The sequence below is a fragment of the Haliaeetus albicilla genome, chromosome 24, assembly GCF_947461875.1.
Source record: "Haliaeetus albicilla chromosome 24, bHalAlb1.1, whole genome shotgun sequence".
Classification (NCBI taxonomy): Eukaryota; Metazoa; Chordata; class Aves; order Accipitriformes; family Accipitridae; genus Haliaeetus; species Haliaeetus albicilla.
The window spans coordinates 13,484,726-13,503,944 of record NC_091506.1 but is presented as its reverse complement, the minus strand read 5'-3'; the positions used below and the strand labels follow the sequence as shown (position 1 = coordinate 13,503,944).

At 40.3% G+C, this 19,219-nt stretch overlaps 2 protein-coding genes across 4 annotated transcripts in view; one reads left to right on the top strand and one right to left on the bottom strand.

Moving 5' to 3' along the window:
- The window catches only part of MGLL (monoglyceride lipase), a 108,190-nt gene that overhangs the window by 1,108 nt on the left and 87,863 nt on the right, over positions 1–19,219 (top strand). The gene's annotated exons all lie outside the window — the stretch shown is intronic.
- The window catches only part of KBTBD12 (kelch repeat and BTB domain containing 12), a 41,580-nt gene that overhangs the window by 16,771 nt on the left and 5,590 nt on the right, over positions 1–19,219 (bottom strand). The window contains exons 2-5 of one of the 2 annotated variants that reach the window (XM_069812174.1): positions 17,836–17,896; positions 15,118–16,252; positions 13,891–14,161; positions 10,588–10,738 (exon numbers count right to left, since the gene is read on the bottom strand). In XM_069812174.1, coding sequence (XP_069668275.1) covers positions 10,588–10,738; positions 13,891–14,161; positions 15,118–16,187 — 1,492 coding nt within the window. In that variant the 5' untranslated portion in view covers positions 16,188–16,252; positions 17,836–17,896. The remainder of the gene's footprint in view (positions 1–10,587; positions 10,739–13,890; positions 14,162–15,117; positions 16,253–17,835; positions 17,897–19,219) is intronic. The other variant, XM_009915881.2, reaches the window with a different exon arrangement.

The window sequence follows — 19,219 nt, the reverse complement described above, 5'->3', positions numbered from 1 at the left end:
CCACAATGATCCAAATGTGCTACCACTGTATTCCTGATCTGTATTTTAGAGGCAGGTAAAGGTAAGACCAGTTATCCCTGCATCAGAGCAGCAAAATTAGAACCAAATTCAGTGTCCATTATCATCAGCAGGAAGTTTTCCTCCAGCTGAACTTAGCAGCATTTGATTCAGTTCAATATTTGAATTTGAAAACCTTCACTGCATTTGGTTTTCAGCTCCTTTTCCATGCACAGCAAATCTTTACTTGCCTACCAGCAAGGTCCTAGCAGTTTGCATTAGGTTCCTCTCAGTGTGTGCTTAAACAAGGCTAGCATCCAAATGCCTTCATTACTAGCTTAACACCCCCAACTAAGCAGCATTTGCTCTGATGGCCTCCTCCTCTGAGGCTTGATTCACCTAAGAGAGCTGAGGTAGGGAGTCACAGAATTTTGCTAATAATTTCCATGCCAAAAAGGCAGTTGTATGCATCACCATGCTGAGCTTTTCTCACAATGGAGTCTCACTGAGCTATTCCTTAAGACTATTTAGAAGCAAGAATAAATTTCAGAATTCAAGCATTTACTTATTGTATTGTTCTTTATGCAAGGAGCATTATCCTTTTCTACGCAGTATTCTCCACTACTCCTTATAAGAGAGGTGCCACTCTAGGGACAGGACATTATTCCCCTAAATTTATCAAGAAAATTTTTAAGGCGTCATCAAATTTTTTAACTGATAAGGCTATTTAACTGATTGCTTATCATGTAGCCTTTCTGACTCTACTGCATCCTTTGGTAGAACCACAGAATACAGCATGCAAGACAATCTGCTACCAGGGTATTCACAGCCTACAGAGTGCAATGTAACATAGAAAGAGATACTCAAGGCAGTTTTAACTTGGAACCAACAATATTAAAGCTCCCCACAGACTGATTTGATCTGTTCAAAACACAGTTTTGTGGTGCCAAAGACAGACTGCTGCTGGTTATCTAGCTTTTTTTAAAATTAGCCCAGGTGTTACTGTATACCACTGAAGAATATGTACTCACCCATAAGAAAAGTCTTCACATGAAGAACGAAAGAGCATCTCGTTCAATCAGAGGAACGAATGGTACCAGTTAGGGAATGCATGTGGCATGTCAGAGTCAAACAATAATAGCTTTGCTGCTGGACTCAATATTTTAAGGTGGGGCAGTGGACAAAATGTCCCACAACTCTTCTAGAAGCATAATTGCAATTTATTTCTGAATGCATTTTTATTGTCATTTTCGAAATTCAATAACTGTGGCGCATAGTAACTTCAGAAAGAACAGAAATAATCAGGTACAAAACTGATACAGCACGGTCAGTGACTTTTTGCAAAAAATCACAACCATTATCAGTTAATGAAGAGATTCAGCTGCCAATCCAGGGGATCCACCACCAAACATTTTTCCTGTATAGTTATTAGAAAACTAATTTTTCATGACCTATTGGAGTATCTTTTCAAAAGTTTAAGACCTACCACATATTTTCAAGCATTTATGAAACCTTCATTGGACAGTTTAAGCAACTTAAATTTAACCTCCTTTAATCCCATGATTATCAGAGACAGTCCTGAAGGTACAAAATATCTCCATTTTATTTACGCCTTCCACAGCCATTTCAGATAAATCCAATTTCATGTTCAATTTACAACAAGGGCAAATAGAAAGTAAGAAGGAAAAAATCAGAGGGGAGTAACGTTTAATTTTCAAGCTTAGAAAAATAGTATTCTGAAAAACAAGAAATCAAGATTTTCAATCTCCTCTTCTAAAGCAATGCTAACACTGAAATATTGCTAACAAAGGAATCTGAGGATATTCAACTCTACCAGCACTGCTTTGCTGTGTTCCCAGTAGTTGAGAAACACTCCTGTGAGACAATAGGTTTTTTTCCTCTATGGAGGCTGATATCTCAGGCCTCTTCCCAAAGAACTGAATATACAAATCAGCAAATAAAAAAATTCTCAAATTTAAATCAATTTGCATCTGCAACAGAGTGGAGCATCTCACATTAACCAGGCCATCCATCATCTACAATGTATATACCACACAAGACTTCAAACTGGCAGAAGAAAAGAAACTTGCTGTGTCACACAATTCAGGCTGCTTTGTGCTCCGTCATTCATGACTCCAGATCATCCTGTCCCACTGCTTTCTTCATTCAGATTTATGAAACCATTAGAAGTGCAAGTGGAGACATATGGAATTACAGTTAAGACCATGAAGACTGTCTTTATTTCATGTTCTCTGGGTAAAGCAGCTGAGCAACTGAGTTCATGCTCTGCTCCTACAGGAGCCTCTACATAAAATGGGGGTAACCTTTAAGAGGCTACGGCAGAATGCAGTAAAGAGGGAAGAGGGGTTTAGGTCATTTGGGGAAGACTCTTGTGCCAAGTGACCCACCAGCAGCGCATGAATCTATACTTGTGATTGTACCTTAAACCACCCAGAACTACAGATGGGGTCATTAAAACACACATGCAGTGGTCACAGCCTCCTGGGAGTCCCAAAAGGCGTGCAAAGGGCAGCAATTGCTATGTCCATGCCCACAGTCTGGAATGGATGCTGGGGAGGGTCCTTCATTAAGCCACATTCACCTATCCCATCACAAACAGAACTGGTGAATTCAACACCACCTGGCTTAGTTCTCTTCATAAAGCCCACTTATATGTCCTTTGTGCAGGGGGAGATGGATTTCTCACTGGGAGTTTTGAACATTCCTGTCATTTTCACATTCATCACACAAGAGGATTTAATCCTAGAACTCAGTCTTCCCCCCCCCACTCCCTTACAAATACAGCCTTTCAACACATTAGGCTTTTTACATTATGCGCTTTCCCTAGGAGATATTTCAGATGCCACTGAAGGGCTAAAAAAGCCAGTGAAGCCACCTTTGTGTTCCCAAACCATTAATGCTTGAGAGCTTTCCATATCACGCTTGGATGATTCTGCAATCAAACATACTTTCAAGGGCACTCTGTAAGCAGTGGTTCTAATGGACTTTAAATTTAACATGAAGCTCCATTAGTAAAATAAATATATAAATAAAATACATGATCCTTATTAAGAAATCAGGATAGAGAAGACAAGCCTTTGATGCAAGAAGGCAGAGCAGGGTAGGTGATGCGATTAGCACATGTTCAGATTTTCAATGAGGTACAGTTCTGTGCCTTGCTATACCCACACACTGCTCGTAGCTGGCTGAAGGCAAAACGCATTGCTTTGGCTGAGGTCAACTGCCTCCCCCTTACTCCACGCTCATCTGAGAAGACTGAATGCAATTTGAATCACATCAGTTCTAATAACAGAACACCCTTCCAGCACTTGAGGAGGAATGTGTAACAGCAGCGAAGTGGTAAAGAGTCACTGGTCATAATTAGTTCAGCAGGTGCAAAGGAAATAGGTGCCCTAGATAGATCTATAGGAGTGAGACTGACACACAGTTGAGTTTCAAGAGAGAGGGAGCATTCCCACCTACACATATCCAGTGACTTCACCCACATCACCAGTACTTGTAAAGGCAGGCACTGGTGCAGAGCAATTGCACTCCCAAGTCTCATCCACGCTGAACTCTCATGCAGCTAAATCTGCCAGGCAGCTGACTCCAACATGGACAATTTTTTCCCCCCAGATTCAAGTCTAGACTGCTCATTGTGCAGACAGGATGGCTGACCAAAATGACACCGACAAAGTGGTTGGTGGTCTAGATAGCACCAAAACCAGTTTATGTACTCCACTGAGAGGGGCAGGGGGGTGGTGGTGACATCTGAATATCAGACTTCATACCATTTAACTTGGTTCCCCCACTAACAGACAGCTGAAATTAGACATGACCTACAGTACCTCAGCCAGGGCAGTACATCAAGGAGCAACAAGAGCAGAGCTGCTCCCAGAGGGAAGATGACCCAGGTAATGAGCTCACCATCAAGGCACAGCTCCACAGAACCAGAGGCAGGCAATTGCAGTGGGTCCTACCAGCAGTTGTCAGGCAAAGGCAAGGTAACAAGAAGGGGCTGGTGCCCTCAGGCCTGTGTTTAAATGATGCTTCTGGACCTATGGGCAGAGCGTGTGGGTGGAGGCCCCAGGTGATGCTGGTCAGGATGATCAAGACCTGTTAGTGCCCTCAGGGCACTGACACTGCAATTCTTTATCATGTCATTAAGTCCTCAGATCACAGTACTGAACAACATGTATTCTTACGAGTGCTGCTTTGAATTTTTATCAAAGGAACCTGGCAAATGGGTGAAAAAAAGGAGTAATTCTCCAACAAGCGAGTGAAATCTAAGCTTTGCCTCCTGTAAAATAATTCACTATTAAATTGATCTCTGGAATGCACAATGGATTTAATAGCGCTAATCTCTTATGTAACATTTCCCTTCATTACTCTTTAACGGCACTCAAGCTGAGAGTCTCGGCACTTACATTGCTCTCTCAGTCTCTGCAAAGCAGGGCTGCATAGCTGGTTTCTCAGAGAAATAGGGGAGCAATAAAGCTAGCCCTGGCAGGCACTTCCAAAGATGAAACTGAGAAGCATTGTCATTCTTTACTAACGCAGAGCACAGCAGATGAGGTAATGCAGACGCGAGGGCAAAAGATTGATTAGAAGCAGGGCTGAAAAAACAGGTGATTGTCTTCCTAAACATGGTCAACACTTTGGTTCCCGCTCCTCCTTTTCCCCTGTAATGCCTTGTTGTCATTTCCCTTCATATTCCTTAAGTGAGTAGGGAGCATTTCTGATCCCATCTATCAGGCCAGATTTTTGCATTTCTTCTTCTTCCCTGCACACAGGCACTCCGGAGGCTGTTGCACAGGTATAACAGAACAGAATCAGGCCCATAATCTGCTACTTGTCAGAAGTCCAAAGCATATTTATAAATAGACATGTTTATTTTAGGAGAAGGTGTTATTCAAATGCACAGTTAATACTCAAGCATGAAAGCTAAAATGTCTCCTTCAAGCCCCTCCTACACAAGCTTTGCTTTCTAGAGAGACCCTAAAGTACATATTCAAATAAGTATTTTATGATTGAGACATTCAGTATTTAATTGAACCTCATTTAACTGCTTAAAACTTTTAAAAGAAGCTCTCAGCAGGAACTCAGGGGAAAAAAACAAGCTGTAAGAGGTAGGATGCCAGGCTGAGGAGGATAAACAAAAATTCTTCGATTCCTAAATCTTCCCTAATAGGATTTCTCATTTAAGTCCTTCTATATGTTCTTATTTATAAAGCAGGAATTATATAACATAAAAGCAACACATGATTAAAGCTGTCATGGTGATAGAACATTTTTTACCAGTGACCTGTATTTCAGAGACAGTAGTTCTACTGATTGTGTTTTAACATAAGCTAATGAATATGGCATTCGAATGGATTCATTTGGATAAATTTTCCTAATTTGTCCGTTGGCTGTAATGAGTTTTCAGAGACCTAGCTGGAAAGGACATTTTTTTAAGCAAGAGATTAAAATGCATGACCTTAAATAGAGCCCTCCCATCTGGTTTTCTTCCAAAAGTGTCTCAATTGCCTCTGTCATTAAGAACACAATACTACTCTTTCTTGGGCTTTCCAACGAATATAGTTATGTTCCTGGGAAAATATGGAGAGAAAGAGCTAAGACCAGTCAAATGCGATGAATAGGAGAAAGGATTTTGAGCCTTAGGAAATGCTGTTCATTTACTTATGAGGATTATGTACACTGTATAAATAGCATAAGGCTCTCTAGGAACATTATACAACAAACAGACAATTATATGGCAGGATTGCTGATTAAGACACATGGTACAGGTTCCTGAACAATGCTATTACTCAGACCAAAAACTCTAATCTATTTCTCATTTTGCTTCCATCAGTGTGACTCTAGAATAATTCCATTTAAGTCATTAGGGTTTTACACGCTGGAGCTGGCAATTAGGCTGGGAAGAGTTTTTGGACAGTGACTATGTACTCTCTGTTCTGTGCCAATAGGACTTTTCAGAAATCAACACTTCAAAGGCTAAGTGTCAGATTCTGAACTGGGTTAGAACAAAATGAGTCTGACACAACAAAACTGAGATCAGCAGACTACTTACTACAGATTTACACCTGCATGTATGAGAGCAAAAATTAGATTTGTGTGTCAAGGAGTCTGCTACTGCATCTTATTCAAACCTAGTGCTCGACCTATGCTTTTTGCTTCATATTTATGTTGGAAATTGGATTCACACATCAGAGACATTAGAGAGGATCGACTTTTAGTGCAGTGAGTTTTCACTTATGCTCTAGAATCCCACCTAATCCTGAATGTGCTGACACCTGTATCAAATGTACAGGAAGACAGAGATCCTGCCTGAAAGAGCTGACAAACATTTCATTTAAGGATTTTGTTTTCAAGAGTTTCTTGAAAGAAGTCTCATCTCTCTGCAACACTATGTATCCAGCTAGAGCTATATATGTCTTTATTTCCTGTTTTTATTTCTGGGAAGTGGGGCTTGGTCCTCATGGCATACAGGAAATATCTTCCATTTACCTGCTTCCACCTTGCCTCCCTCCTCCTTCCTCTGCCCCCAGCAGCCCCCAGTGGATCTTCTTAGATGGGTGCAGACTGCAGGAAGCTCATGGAGACAGTGCACCGCGTAAGGAACAGATATGATATGACAAGCAGATGATGCTTGCGGGAATCCAAGCATTGACATCAAGCATGCTTCTGAATTGCCCCTTCCCTGAGTGTCCCGTGACTGGGGGTCTGTGGGAGCCTGTTAGATGTTCAAGCTCTGTGCACACAGAGTTCACTGCGGGGATCCCCCATTTGGAGTGAGAAGGGGTATAAACGGCAACGGTAGAGACTCTGGAGAAGTCTCTCTCATCTGTAGCACAAAAGCTTAGTCATTGCACCTGAGCATAGACGTCTCTGAGGTCACAACATGAGGACAACCTACAAGCTGTGATACTCTTCAGAATGTGTCTTTTTGCACAAATTGCCCCTGACAGAATCTTTCTAGATTCCCACAGTGCCCCACATTCCTTGTGAAGCAGGGTGATGTCCGAGGGATCCACAGCTTTGAACAGCCTGCAATGGTTTTGCCATCCTCGTGACAGTTGCTATTCTTTGGTCTGTCAGCATCAACCTCTGTTCCTTCCATTCCCATTCTCTCCTGAATTTCATCTGCATGATCAAGTACTACATCAGCCAGATTAAGAACGCTTTCACTGTCTTCCTTTCAATGCCATGAATTGCCCGTTCACCCGGCCGGGGTTACCATCGCAATTGTTTCCAAAGGAAAACTGTACCCACCTCGCAGCCCAACAGCCTGAGAACTCACAAGGTAACAAGAACTTGTCACCATGAATAAACCGTGGAATGTAGCTTTTCTGTGTGAGGTTTTAATTACAGTTGGCGAGTGTGAGTTTACAGCTGGAGATGAGGCCATGTGTGATATCAGCAGGGTAAGATGCCAATATCAGTGACTGTATCACTGTTTCCAAACAGAATTTGTTTGGAAATTGTTTCATCATTTTGAGAGGTCTTGGAAAATGCTTTATTCTCTTCCACAGAGTTTTCAGACCGTGATGGTTAACATTTACCAACCACATTTTCTTCTCAATTTTAACAGATAAATCTTCATTTCCACCCATACTGTTAAAGGCAGATTTAAACCAGCATATTCAAAGGTAGAATTTGTTGACAAATAATTTTTGGCTCAGTGTCAGGTTTGTCTTTCAATTAAAAAATTAGTTCTAATATTATTTGATTTCCTAAGGAAACGAGACTTATGCAATTACCCTCACTGCATGTGTGTTCTGTATCTGCATTTACATTATTTTGTCTGCCTCTCATAGCTTTTGGCCAGTTGGCCAGTTTCAACCAAATTTTACAGATTTATGGACGGTAAAGTCCTTGCAGGATTTGTGAAAATAGGTAATCAGGAGTTTGTGAAAACACCCCAGACCTAGGTTAAAATGTCTTTCCTGCAATAGGTATTCATGCTACCTGATGGTAACTCATTCCTGTCTACACTTGCTGCAGTTACACCTTGAGCAGACAGAGCATCAGAACAGAGGCAGGCTCAGAAACACAATGGTAAAAATTGCAGTCTTTCCCAAAAATCTGCTCTCTGGAGCAGTGTCTGAGCTTAGTTACCGTTGGTATAAATCACAAGCAAGTTTATTCATTACAGTGAAATTACCCCAGATTTACACTGTCAAAACTGAGAACAAACACTGTCTTTGCATATATTTGGTTACGTTTAGTGGCAAGAGTGAAGCGTCCAGTGCAGCAAATTGTTAATCTCAGGATTAAGTGCATTGGTTCCCTTAGGACTGCTTGAATAAGGACTGCTCATGGGAAGGTGTGTGAACCAACAAAGTGATGGAGACAGAACAAGAACCTGTTCCAGCACATGCTCCAATCTGATTGTTAGCAAAGATTTTCTCATGAAAAAAATTAGTAGTACTGGCTAACATGTAAGAAAGAATTCAAGTTAATGTTCAGCTCCCTGAATACTGCAGCACTGGCAGCTATACCTAATAAAATGATGCCTTTTATTTTTTTACGTTAGCAAAATGCTTGTGAAGGTCTGTGAGACCATGACATTTCCTCAATGCCATTTAAACAGGCACTGTTCAGATTTAACACTGTGCTTTGTGTTCAATCTGTACATTTCATTACTGTAATCACTCAGATAAGCTTCTTGCTTTGTAAGATTTTGAGGGAAGAAAATGGACGCAGTTTTCCTTATTAGCCACTCCTTTTCCTTGTCTCGGTGTCAGGCTTGCTGTGAAGAAGACTGTCAATTTATTTTATCACATGCATCCCAAGGTGGCTCCTTTTTTTTAATCCCTGACTCTCTTGTGTCATCACAGCATTCGTGGTCTTGATCTCAGAGCACTTTTTACTGAAACGCATGAATACAGCCTTTCTCTTCCCAACTATTACGGCTGCTTCTGCTGCCCCATTACAGCATCAGGGTCAGTATAAATAATTATATATATTTAACCTTTTACAAAGGATGGAGTTTCCACATTTTCAAAGCGTCTTTGAACTTGGGCAGCCAACACTCTCGTTATTTTAACAGCATACTGACATTCTCTATCACTAAACTTGACAATAATGAAATGATTTTCTGTTTGCAAAACTCTCTTTTCCCTATGGGCTTCTTTCACCCTTTCTCCTAGTTGTGATTATGGGCTTGTCTCAAACCACTTAAGAGAAAGAAGTTTCTCTAAAAGAAGACAAATGCAATGTTAAAGCCATTTTCCTCTCCTACTTCAAACACACCTTTCTTAGGTACACCCCCTGCAAAACGCTTTCTGTATTACATGCCAGGAACAAACTCTCCTTTATCCATGGTGTGTAACAACCCAGACAAAAGCACAACGCCCCTTCTAGAGGACGTATATTAAGTTGATAAGATGGTATTTATTGTGTTCACTTGGATAAGCTTGTAAGCAGGAGTAGGTTGAAGCAGAAGGGATTGAAAGGTCCTGAGGTACTGACGTGACTGCTACTTTCTGCATGGCTGATGCTGCCCTTGGGACCACGGGCCCGTGGAAGGGTATGAATAACTCACAGGCCACCTATGGATTAACTGACTGTATGAACTTTTTTCCCACTTCTTCAAGAACTTTCCAGTCATACACCTATCTATAATCTTTCTCTCTGTCACATAGACACCCTTCTGACTCCTATTCCCCTTCCAAGAGGTCCCTTTCAACTTTTCCCCCATATCATTCCCAATGTCTGCAATGCCTTTCTTCTCCACCTGCCTTTCCCTGCCTTACATCATCTTTTTCTCTTCAGAAAAATCTCTTGCTTGCCAGCTTCTGAGGTGTTTGCTAGTGTTCAGAAACAGGTGATGTTCCTTCTGTTGGCTTGGATAGAGGTTGGGACAGGGCCATGAAGGATGGTCTTTGGGAAAAGCATCATGTTATGGATGAACTGCAGAACTGGGGATATGGATGGGGATCATTTTAGGACAAAAGATTTTGGGGTAGGAGATTACTGAACTCTTTCACACAAGTCTTAGAACTTTTGCTCAAAATACTGTTTTGAAACAAAAAAAATTAAAATATTCCATCAAAAAAATGACAAATGAATGATTTGGATTTTCCAAAAATGCACTGCGTTGAGGTGGGTGGAAGAGACTGATTAATTGAATTTTGTTAGAATCCACAAATAATGTTTGTTTTGACTGGTAAATCCAAATTCTCTTTTCCCCTGTGCTATGCCTTCATGGTGCTGGGTATGTTCCTTAGCTTTTCACTGCTCACCTGTGGAATGGTGCTAACAAGGCTTGTCTACACACCTTTTAAATTTCATTATTATTTATAGCACACACTGGTACTCCAAAGAAAAGTAGTTTAAAAAGTAAAGTATCTTTGTTTCGTTAATGCAGAGCACTAAACATTCACTTAATTTAATCTTCATGGATTAAGGAAGGAAGAAATTATATGGGGAAAAAGTAGCTCTAGACAAATACTATCCATTCAGTCCAACATACTTTGTCCTATAGTACAGAGCAAAGGGTGAGATATTTCACTTCACAGAGGCAAATTGCTGGAAAGAAGAAAAAGTCATGGTGCTATCTGTTAAAAATCTGTTTCCTCTTACCCAAGACATAAATCTCACTGTTGACTACAGCTGTGCTGAAGCGGTATTTGGAGTACTTCATTGGCGCGCCTTCTGTCCATTTGTCTTGGCCTGGGTCATACCGAAACGTTCTGTTACTTAATCGATCCGGCTCATCGTCAGGCAGATCCATCTGTATGAAATATGACAGCCATATAATAATACAACATTTGGAGCCCTCTGCACATGCCTGCATGCAATTAATCACAGCAGACAGCTCAGCAGATAAATAACATAAACACATCAATTATAGCTGCGAAGTGATTCATACTCACTAGGGTCTAACAGCACCCATGACTTGTGGCTGGGAGTACTCTGTAGAAGGCAAATGAGTAAGAGGGCATCTATATTCTGCAGCAATAAACCTGAGGATTCAGGTAATAACAATACATTCATGGGCCCGGCTCTAGCAGAATGTACCTCTTTCACAAGGCTGCTGTAAAGTCCTAATAATAATAGAGGGAAAACCAGTCTATCTGACATTTTTTCTTCCTGCTAAAGGTTGAAATCTATTCCCACTGTTACTCAGATCGTACTGTGAGTCTCAGTGAGGTACTTTGCTGGCCTTTCTCAGGCCTGTGTATATTTACAACTTATTCTCAAGTCATTTGCCAGTTTATTTAGTCAGTCTAACCAGAGTAATGTTGTTCAACTGCTGTAACTTCTCCTTCAATAGTTTTCATAATAAGCTCCTACCCCCCCCCCGCTCTATCTTTGCTGCCATAATACTCTTTTTATACTCACTCCTACTCCTCTTATTCTCTCTAATCTTCTTCCCCTTTCTCTGCCTGTCTCTTATGATGCAGGGAACTCAGATTGTGTTTTCTGGGTATGATACCCTTGAATGTAAGCAGTAGGCTGTGGGGGAAGGATCCTGAAATATTACGGGATGAAAGGTTTCACATAGAGAGAGTGAGAAGGAGAGAACTACTTTGCTTACTTGTGATGGTGTAATATGTGTTCTTGCTTTGCATGTTATTTTTCTTTCCCAAAAGACCTTTCCAACACGAATGTCATGGACAAGATAGCAGGAAGCAAACTAGAAAATAAATATATAGCCTCTTGGTTACTCCCTTTAAGTGCCGAGGGGCATGCTCTTTCTCCATGGTAAGTGTGAAACACTAATTTATTCACTGAAAGAGGGGTAAGCTCTGTATTTTCAACACAGAGTACGCATATACTTAGGAGCAGCCACCATTTGACACGCTGTAAATTCACATCCTACCTCATTTTTGTGGTAACGTTCACCTCAGAGCACGCTTCGTCTTGTTTACGTACAGAAAACATAACATCCAGCAGCCCTTCTGGCTGTCTCAAGGATCTGAAGCTTTCCTCTCAGCCTCACCGAATGCTTTTTCCATTTTAAGACCCCCCCAGTTCCCAAGGCTGGAGTCGCTTGGGTTTTTAGCTCCGCTGGCATCAGTGAGGCTAGACCAATGCTGAGCCAGAGCAATGCTGCTGTGAGTGGAGCCCTTGCCCTCCTAAGCTATCATTTTATGTCCTGGATTGACTTTGTCTTGTCTTGTGTCAATTGCAAAGCCTGAATGGGAAGGAAATATGTATTTATCTCTGTCCTGTAATGGACACGCGCATTTACGGCACTCTGTCAATGCTGTGTCGTTAGTATTTGTTCAGGATTGACAGAACATTCAGTGCTGCTTGAGCATAGGGACAACTCCTGGCTTGACAAACTAATTTGCTTTCACAGTGCAGCTGTGGTAACCCCACATATACAATCATTGCATCTGACAGGTGAGTATGGGAGATATATGGTACCAAAAGAATTCAACACTCTGCAGTGCTAGTCTTCAAGCACTGTTTTGAGAGCTTTAGCTAGTTTGTTCTGATCTGTTCAGGTACGCCCTAATCTTACCAAGCTATGGTTTTTAACCAATTACTGTTAATCTGCTCATCTTAAGCCTATTTATATATAAACTCAGACTCCCATGTATTGTTACTGATAGTACTGGTTGGCAGTTATCCCCTTCAGGTGTTTTCGAGGTGCCTGTATTTTTTTTAAAACATTCTTGGCTCAATATTCTTGACTTGTGCTTCTAAGCCACTTTTCCCCCTTCCAATCTGTTCTGGAGAGCTATTAAGACAAAGCTTGTTGTCTGCCTTCAACATCTATCTTTGTTATATGACATATCTTTCAGTTCAAGTTTTTTTACAGACAGTTTCTACATTAAGTGTTTTCATATTTTAATTCTTTAAATAGCGAGGTATCCTTGCTCAGTTGTTTCAGTACCAGAAATACTCTCTGATCTTTCTGTTGTGTCCTTTGGGGATTCCTGCATTCAAAATATCCAAAGAAGTTGAAATCTTGTTTGCTGAAGGCATCTTACTTTTAAATACTTTAAACAGTAATTTATTTCAAGAGAACACAAACCAATGAGATGTGATGACAGTCTGAACATACTGCTGTCGGCAATAAGGATTACAGATGCTCTACTTCATTGTCAAGTAAATGTGGGGCTTTATCTTGAATGCTTAAATTTAAATTGCACTGAGCAGTAAATAAGAATGCGCTACACTCTTAAAAAAGATCTTTTTCACTGGGAGCAACTGGAGAGAGCAAGCACTGTTCCTGACATCCATCTTCTTTGTAGCGTAGTTCTGTATATTCCCTGTACTACTGAATATGGTATCTGTGGCCCTGCTGAAAATTCCCATTAAAACTTTACATGGCCAAGCAATGCAACTGAAACAAATAAATGGATTGATTAAAGGAATCTGTTTTCCAGAGAATGCTCTGACTTTTCATTCAAAATGTAACATAATGAAAATCAAATAAATGAACTTTAGTTACCCAAGAAAGTTTCCTGAGAAATTGAGGTGAACTTTAAATTTTGTATATAAATCTGTCCCTGAAATTTACCTGTGTACACACTTTTTGAAGACAGGGCTCAGTTAAGGGCCCCTGTATGATTTAAGTACCATTATTTATGGATACCTAGAAAAATTAAGAGAATGGTAAATAAGGAAAGGAAAGGCTGGAACCCATGTTGACACAGGAGATGTATTTTAAACTCTTGCTCACTATGCACATCTCTATGAAAGAACTGTCCTCTCTGAAGTTGGTATTTACAGTGAGGATGGCATAAGATGGATATTATTCTTCTTCACCTTGTTTGATTTTCCTACAAAAGATGTTTAATCAGAGGAATGTGAGCAATTTATTCTTCTGTTATCGCTGATGTACTTTTCCTATGCAAGAAGCACCATAAAATTACACAACACTGCTTGTTAGTACACGAACAAAACAAAACTGGCACATTTCTTAACCTGTGGTGTCCATCCACCCAGCACATAGAGCTTATTCTTCACCGTCACCACCACATGGCAAGCTAATGGTACTGGAAGAGGTGCCGTGCTTCTCCAGGTGCCTTGCTCCATGGAATACTTCTCCACACAGTTTGTGACCAGATACTGATTTTTCACTTTCATTTGCCCTCCTATTACATAGAGATCGTTATGGATAGTGCCCAGTGCATAGAGTTCACGGAGCTGAGTGGTGCACAGGCTGTGCCAAAACTGGTTTCCTCGCTGGTGGTATCTGTAGGAAAATCCAAAGTTGTAAATGCCCTGGTTTACTGAAGTCCATCAGCTTGTTTTGAAACATTACCCCCTTCATCGTCAATGTTTATTCAGACAATGATACAATGACAACAACTTCTCCTTCACAGAGAAGTTATAAAATTGTGAGCCCAATTTTTGCAATATGAAGCATTTTTAGTATGAGGGATCCTAATTTTAGGCATCCTTTCAAAGATATTTGACCCTAATTAAGGTAAGGAATCCCTCATTTCTGCATGTGCTGTTCAGTCACAGTTTCCACTGAAGCTGGTGGGAAGAGTAAGAGCTCAGCACTGCTGAAAATAAGGCCACTTCATCTGCCTCAGTATGCATTTACTTCCTTAAATTTAGGCATCTGTATTTGAAAATGCTGTCACCATTGTTAAATTTTGTCTTTAATCCAGAAATTGTCTGATTTTCTTTAAAATGGGTGCATCTGAAAAAGACATGAGTAAAAATGGAATGAAGGTTTAAAGCTATCAGTCATTATCCTTTAATCTCTGAAGTACTATCATCAACACCAACAGAGAAGTGTGTTATCTCTGTGTTACTGGACTCCCTGGGTCATTCACTTGACTCATTTCCCCCTGCTAATAACCTAGAAAAGAGCATCGTAGGAAAATGCTGAGATTTGAGTAAGGAGAATATAAAACCCACATACATTGATGTAGGACCTGATCAAGCTCATTTACACAGAGATGCCACTACAGTAAATCCTCCTTCTTTCAGGAGAAAAGGCATCAGGATTCAGTTGTATGTATATAATTCATTGTACCATAAAGATCAATTGTGACAAATTGATTAGAGTAATCGAAATCTCTGGGAAAACTTTCAAGTAAAGAACGCTTTGTCTAATGGTCTTCTTTTGTCCCCAGAAACATTATTTGGATTTAAAATTTTTAGATAATTAGGGATTTTCCAACAGAGGGTACACACCTATAAATTTCGATGTTCCTAGTCTTTTGTCTAGACATCTTGACGGCACTTGCCTCTCCTGCCACAATAATATCATTATTTTCAGTGACAACACCAGTGCAAACAGATCCTAAACCCTCTCCATACTTTGGAGAGGAAATGAAGTAAGTCTTTTGCGTTGCAGGAGCGTAACAAAAACTGGCATCGGCATAGCTACCGTGTCTTGACCTAATGCCGAGAGAATTGTTGCCGATGCAGAGTAAGAGATCAGTAGTCTCCATGCCGTATCGCAGGCTGAGAGAAGGGTGGCTGGATAGCTTGATGGTTTTCAGTGCTTCCTCAAACATATCATTGCATTCTGAATTGCACAGGATCATTGTGTTCCTTTTCCGGGCTTCCACGAGAAAGGAAGGGCTGACAAGTACCAGTCGCACTTGCTTCAGGAGCTCAATAAGATGTTCTACACGTGACTTTCTGCTGTGCTTGACCCATCTGATGACAAGGTCCAGAATGCTCTCCTCCCTGGAAATATTCAGATCATCTGATTTTATGAGAGTCAACAGCTGCTGAAATTCAATCTCTAATATTTCTTCCTGTAAGCTCACCTCAGCAAAATGTTGATATAAATATTTCCTCGCTTGATCAGATAAATCTTCTGCACCAATGTGATTTGCAAAGTAGTAGATGCCCACACAGTTGGAAGCATCCATATGGTCCATCATGTACTTCTGACATATACTGAAAACATCTTCCATCTGCATGAAATATGCAGCAAGCGCAACAGTCTGCACGTTCTGATTAGTGAGGTGCAAATCTGCACTGTACATGTAATCGAGTATTACTGACACGCTCTCTGCAGAGACGTCATACAGTACCACTTCTCTTTGCGTGCATTCAGCCAAGCCACAGGTAAACATGGCTTTGAAATAGGGACTGAAGGCAGCCAGCACCACTTTATGGCAGGGAAATTTCTCACCTTCTGCAACTAGGACAACATCAATTATCTCTGTTGATTCCTTCATTCTCTTTACTTGTTCCAATAAAGTCAGGCTATGGTGCTGCTTTCTTTTCTCCTCAGCCTTATGATCCATGGTTGATCCCCAAACTTCCTGGTTTTAAATCTTCTCAGAATTCAAGGTCTTCATCAGGAATGTTTCTAGAAGTAGAAGCATGACATAGTCCAATAAGAACAAATTGTTGGGCAAATGAATATTGCTGTTAATATCTAAAGATAGTCGTTCTATAGGGTGTGATATAAATCAGTAATGCATAAAAAGTATGTAAAAATATGGTGAGATATCAGGCTCAAGATCTCCAAGACAAAATAAAATAAAAATCAACTCTTCAAATGATCTTCAATATTCAATACCTCCTCAACAACTTTTGTGATCACTTAAAGAAAATTACAGACTTCCCTTCAAAACAGTCTTTTCCAGCTGCCTTCTCCCTCCTTTCCCTGTTCCTGATCCAGAGCCTATTAAAATTGAGGGAAAGATTTCCCCTGACTTTAATAAACTCTAAGTCAGCCCCTTATTCCTTAGCTATTCAAATTTTGTCTCTCACATGCATCTGAAGGACATTAGTTGTTGCTTAGACACTGAAAGTACCTTATATTTTCAACAGCCCCTGAGGTTAGACAGCTACAATGGAGTAGTGCCTTTTCAGTCCTCACAGCTCCTTTCAAACTAGGAGTTATGCCTAAGCAGAGACTTCAGAAAAGGGTTTTACAAGACTGAAAAAATGGAAAACCATTAGACTTGCTTCTCTCATTAGTTTTTACAGAGATCTACACTTCTGCAAAGCGGGTGAGAAATAAAGCCACTAGTACAACCCAGTTCACTGGCATTTTACAGAGGCATAAGTAGATGTGTGGATCTTTAATACTCTGCCTTACCACCAGACTCGGCTACCAGTTTGCAGAAAAGTTTTGGTTCAAAAGCCCTGTGATTACACCCTTGCAAAGCAGTTAGGAAGCTGCCAAATCATTACTCTACCGAGGGATTTGTCTCTGCCCCATCACGTCCCACTTTACCAGTTGCTTTCTCCCCAGGCTTCAAACTAAGAGAGTCAAGACAATGTTGTGGGCAGAGACATCCTCCACCCTTGAAGTGTGGTGGTGGAATTGGCCAGAAGCAACTCGGTCCAATTGGCCAGATTCTTTACTCTTTCACACCAAAGTGGTGGTCACTGGTTTCTACAGAGTTGCTACTGGTTTGCTTTGGGATAAATAAAGGATTAGTAAATAGGGGCCAGCTTTCGAGCTGTCCTGCTTCTCAGCAGGATGCTGCAGATTCACGGAGTTTTGGTTCCATGTACTGTAACCTCAAATGGGATTTTTCATTAAATTGTAATTATTCACATACTCCCTCTAGTTTTATTTATGGGGAAACCAGAAGGAACTTCATAGTCCCATTTCTGGGTTTTTTTTTGGGGGGGGGGGTGGTACTGAACCTCTCAGGCTTTCAGATCAGCAAGCTGCAGAACGTGAGGTACAGTGGTAGAGCTATCAATGGGAGAATGACATTTACCCATCACTTGAGGGATACCAGTGCTTAACACAGTTTTTGTCTCTAATGTGGTACTGAGACAGTTCTGTTGTGGAGATACATTAAGGACTCATGTCATGAATCACCAATACGCAGACAAGTCCTAAAGCTGTGGTATAACCATGTTTGAAACACATTGTAACCATGCTATGAATTGCTTAATGGGATTATTCAAATGAGTAACGTTCCTCACCAGCTTAAATATTTGCAGAATCAGGGTCTTGTATGACAGATCAAACTGGTTTTCTCAAATCCTGGAAGCACAAGGAATAGTCTTAGTTCAGTTAAAGAAATATGTATCAGCGTAAAAAATGTGTATATTAAATTCTTTCAAATCCACCTAAAGGTATTTTCACAAACAGTCCAGATTTCTCTACAGATCTAGATAGGTGGATTTTTTAAAAATATTATAGTTATTTCCAGGTGAAAAGGAAATCTACAGCTATATCATCAGTCTCAGACCTACACTTTTAGCTGTTCAGTTGGCTTTGGAAGTAGTCATCATTCTGTTTCAGCAAATTATATAGATTCCTCACTTTGCGTGCTAAATTAAAAGCCAGGCATGCTTGAAGACTAGCATTTCCTTGATTTTATCAATTCTTTCCATATTCCAAATCTGGAACTAGAAGCAACACATCTGAGAAATGAATCTGGGTTATTACCAGATTTTAAAAATGAATTTGGAAGACAAAACATTAACTTCATAATCTGAATGTGAGCCAAGCTCTGAGCTCTTCTTATGGTACTTCTAAAAATCAATCAAAGGCAGTAAGTTTAGTACAAAAAATAAAGCGATGGTATTTCCAAAATCTAGATTTATTTTTTTTTCCTGGCTACATTGAAGTGAAATACTGCATTTGAGAAAATGTAGGTCTTAATCCTGCATCGACTGCCTCTAGAGCAGTCTTTACAGTCAGTAGAAGGCTTTTATGAAATAGAAGTTCCTTTTTTTAATCCTACATGATAATTAAATGGCCAGTTTATTGTTTTCCCCTCGTGCTATTTTATCACCTTGCAATATTTGATCTTCACTGCATTTTGATGAAGAAACCACACCATATCTCAAAGATCATGTATTATAAGCACACATATCTCGAAAGAGATGAGCTGTAGTGTCTTCAACCAGGCCGTTCACTCTCCAACTGGATGAAAGTGTTAATAACTACCAACAAGACCCCAATCCTGCTTAGCAATCTGACTAACCAGGGTTTTTCCTCCAAAATTATCAACTTCTCTCCTTTCTCTTTTGTGATGTCAGAGCTTCACACATCCTCCAGCTTTTCCATAATGGACAAAATGTGCATTTTTAATGTGAAGAACAAGTGAGATGATTAATCATCATCATCTTTCCCAGACTTTTGTACAGATCAGGAAGAAGCAGTGTGTAGAACTGAGTTATGATTTCACTTCCTTTGCTGGTCACCTTTAAGTTTTCTTTCGCTGTTAATTTAGCTTTCTTAAGAGCAACACTTTGTCTTTGATTACACCGTTCAGCAGATTTGTGAATTTTATGTGTTCATTTACCAGTGATTAGGATATCTGGCACAACATGCTCGCAGCCGTTTTCTCCTCTCTTT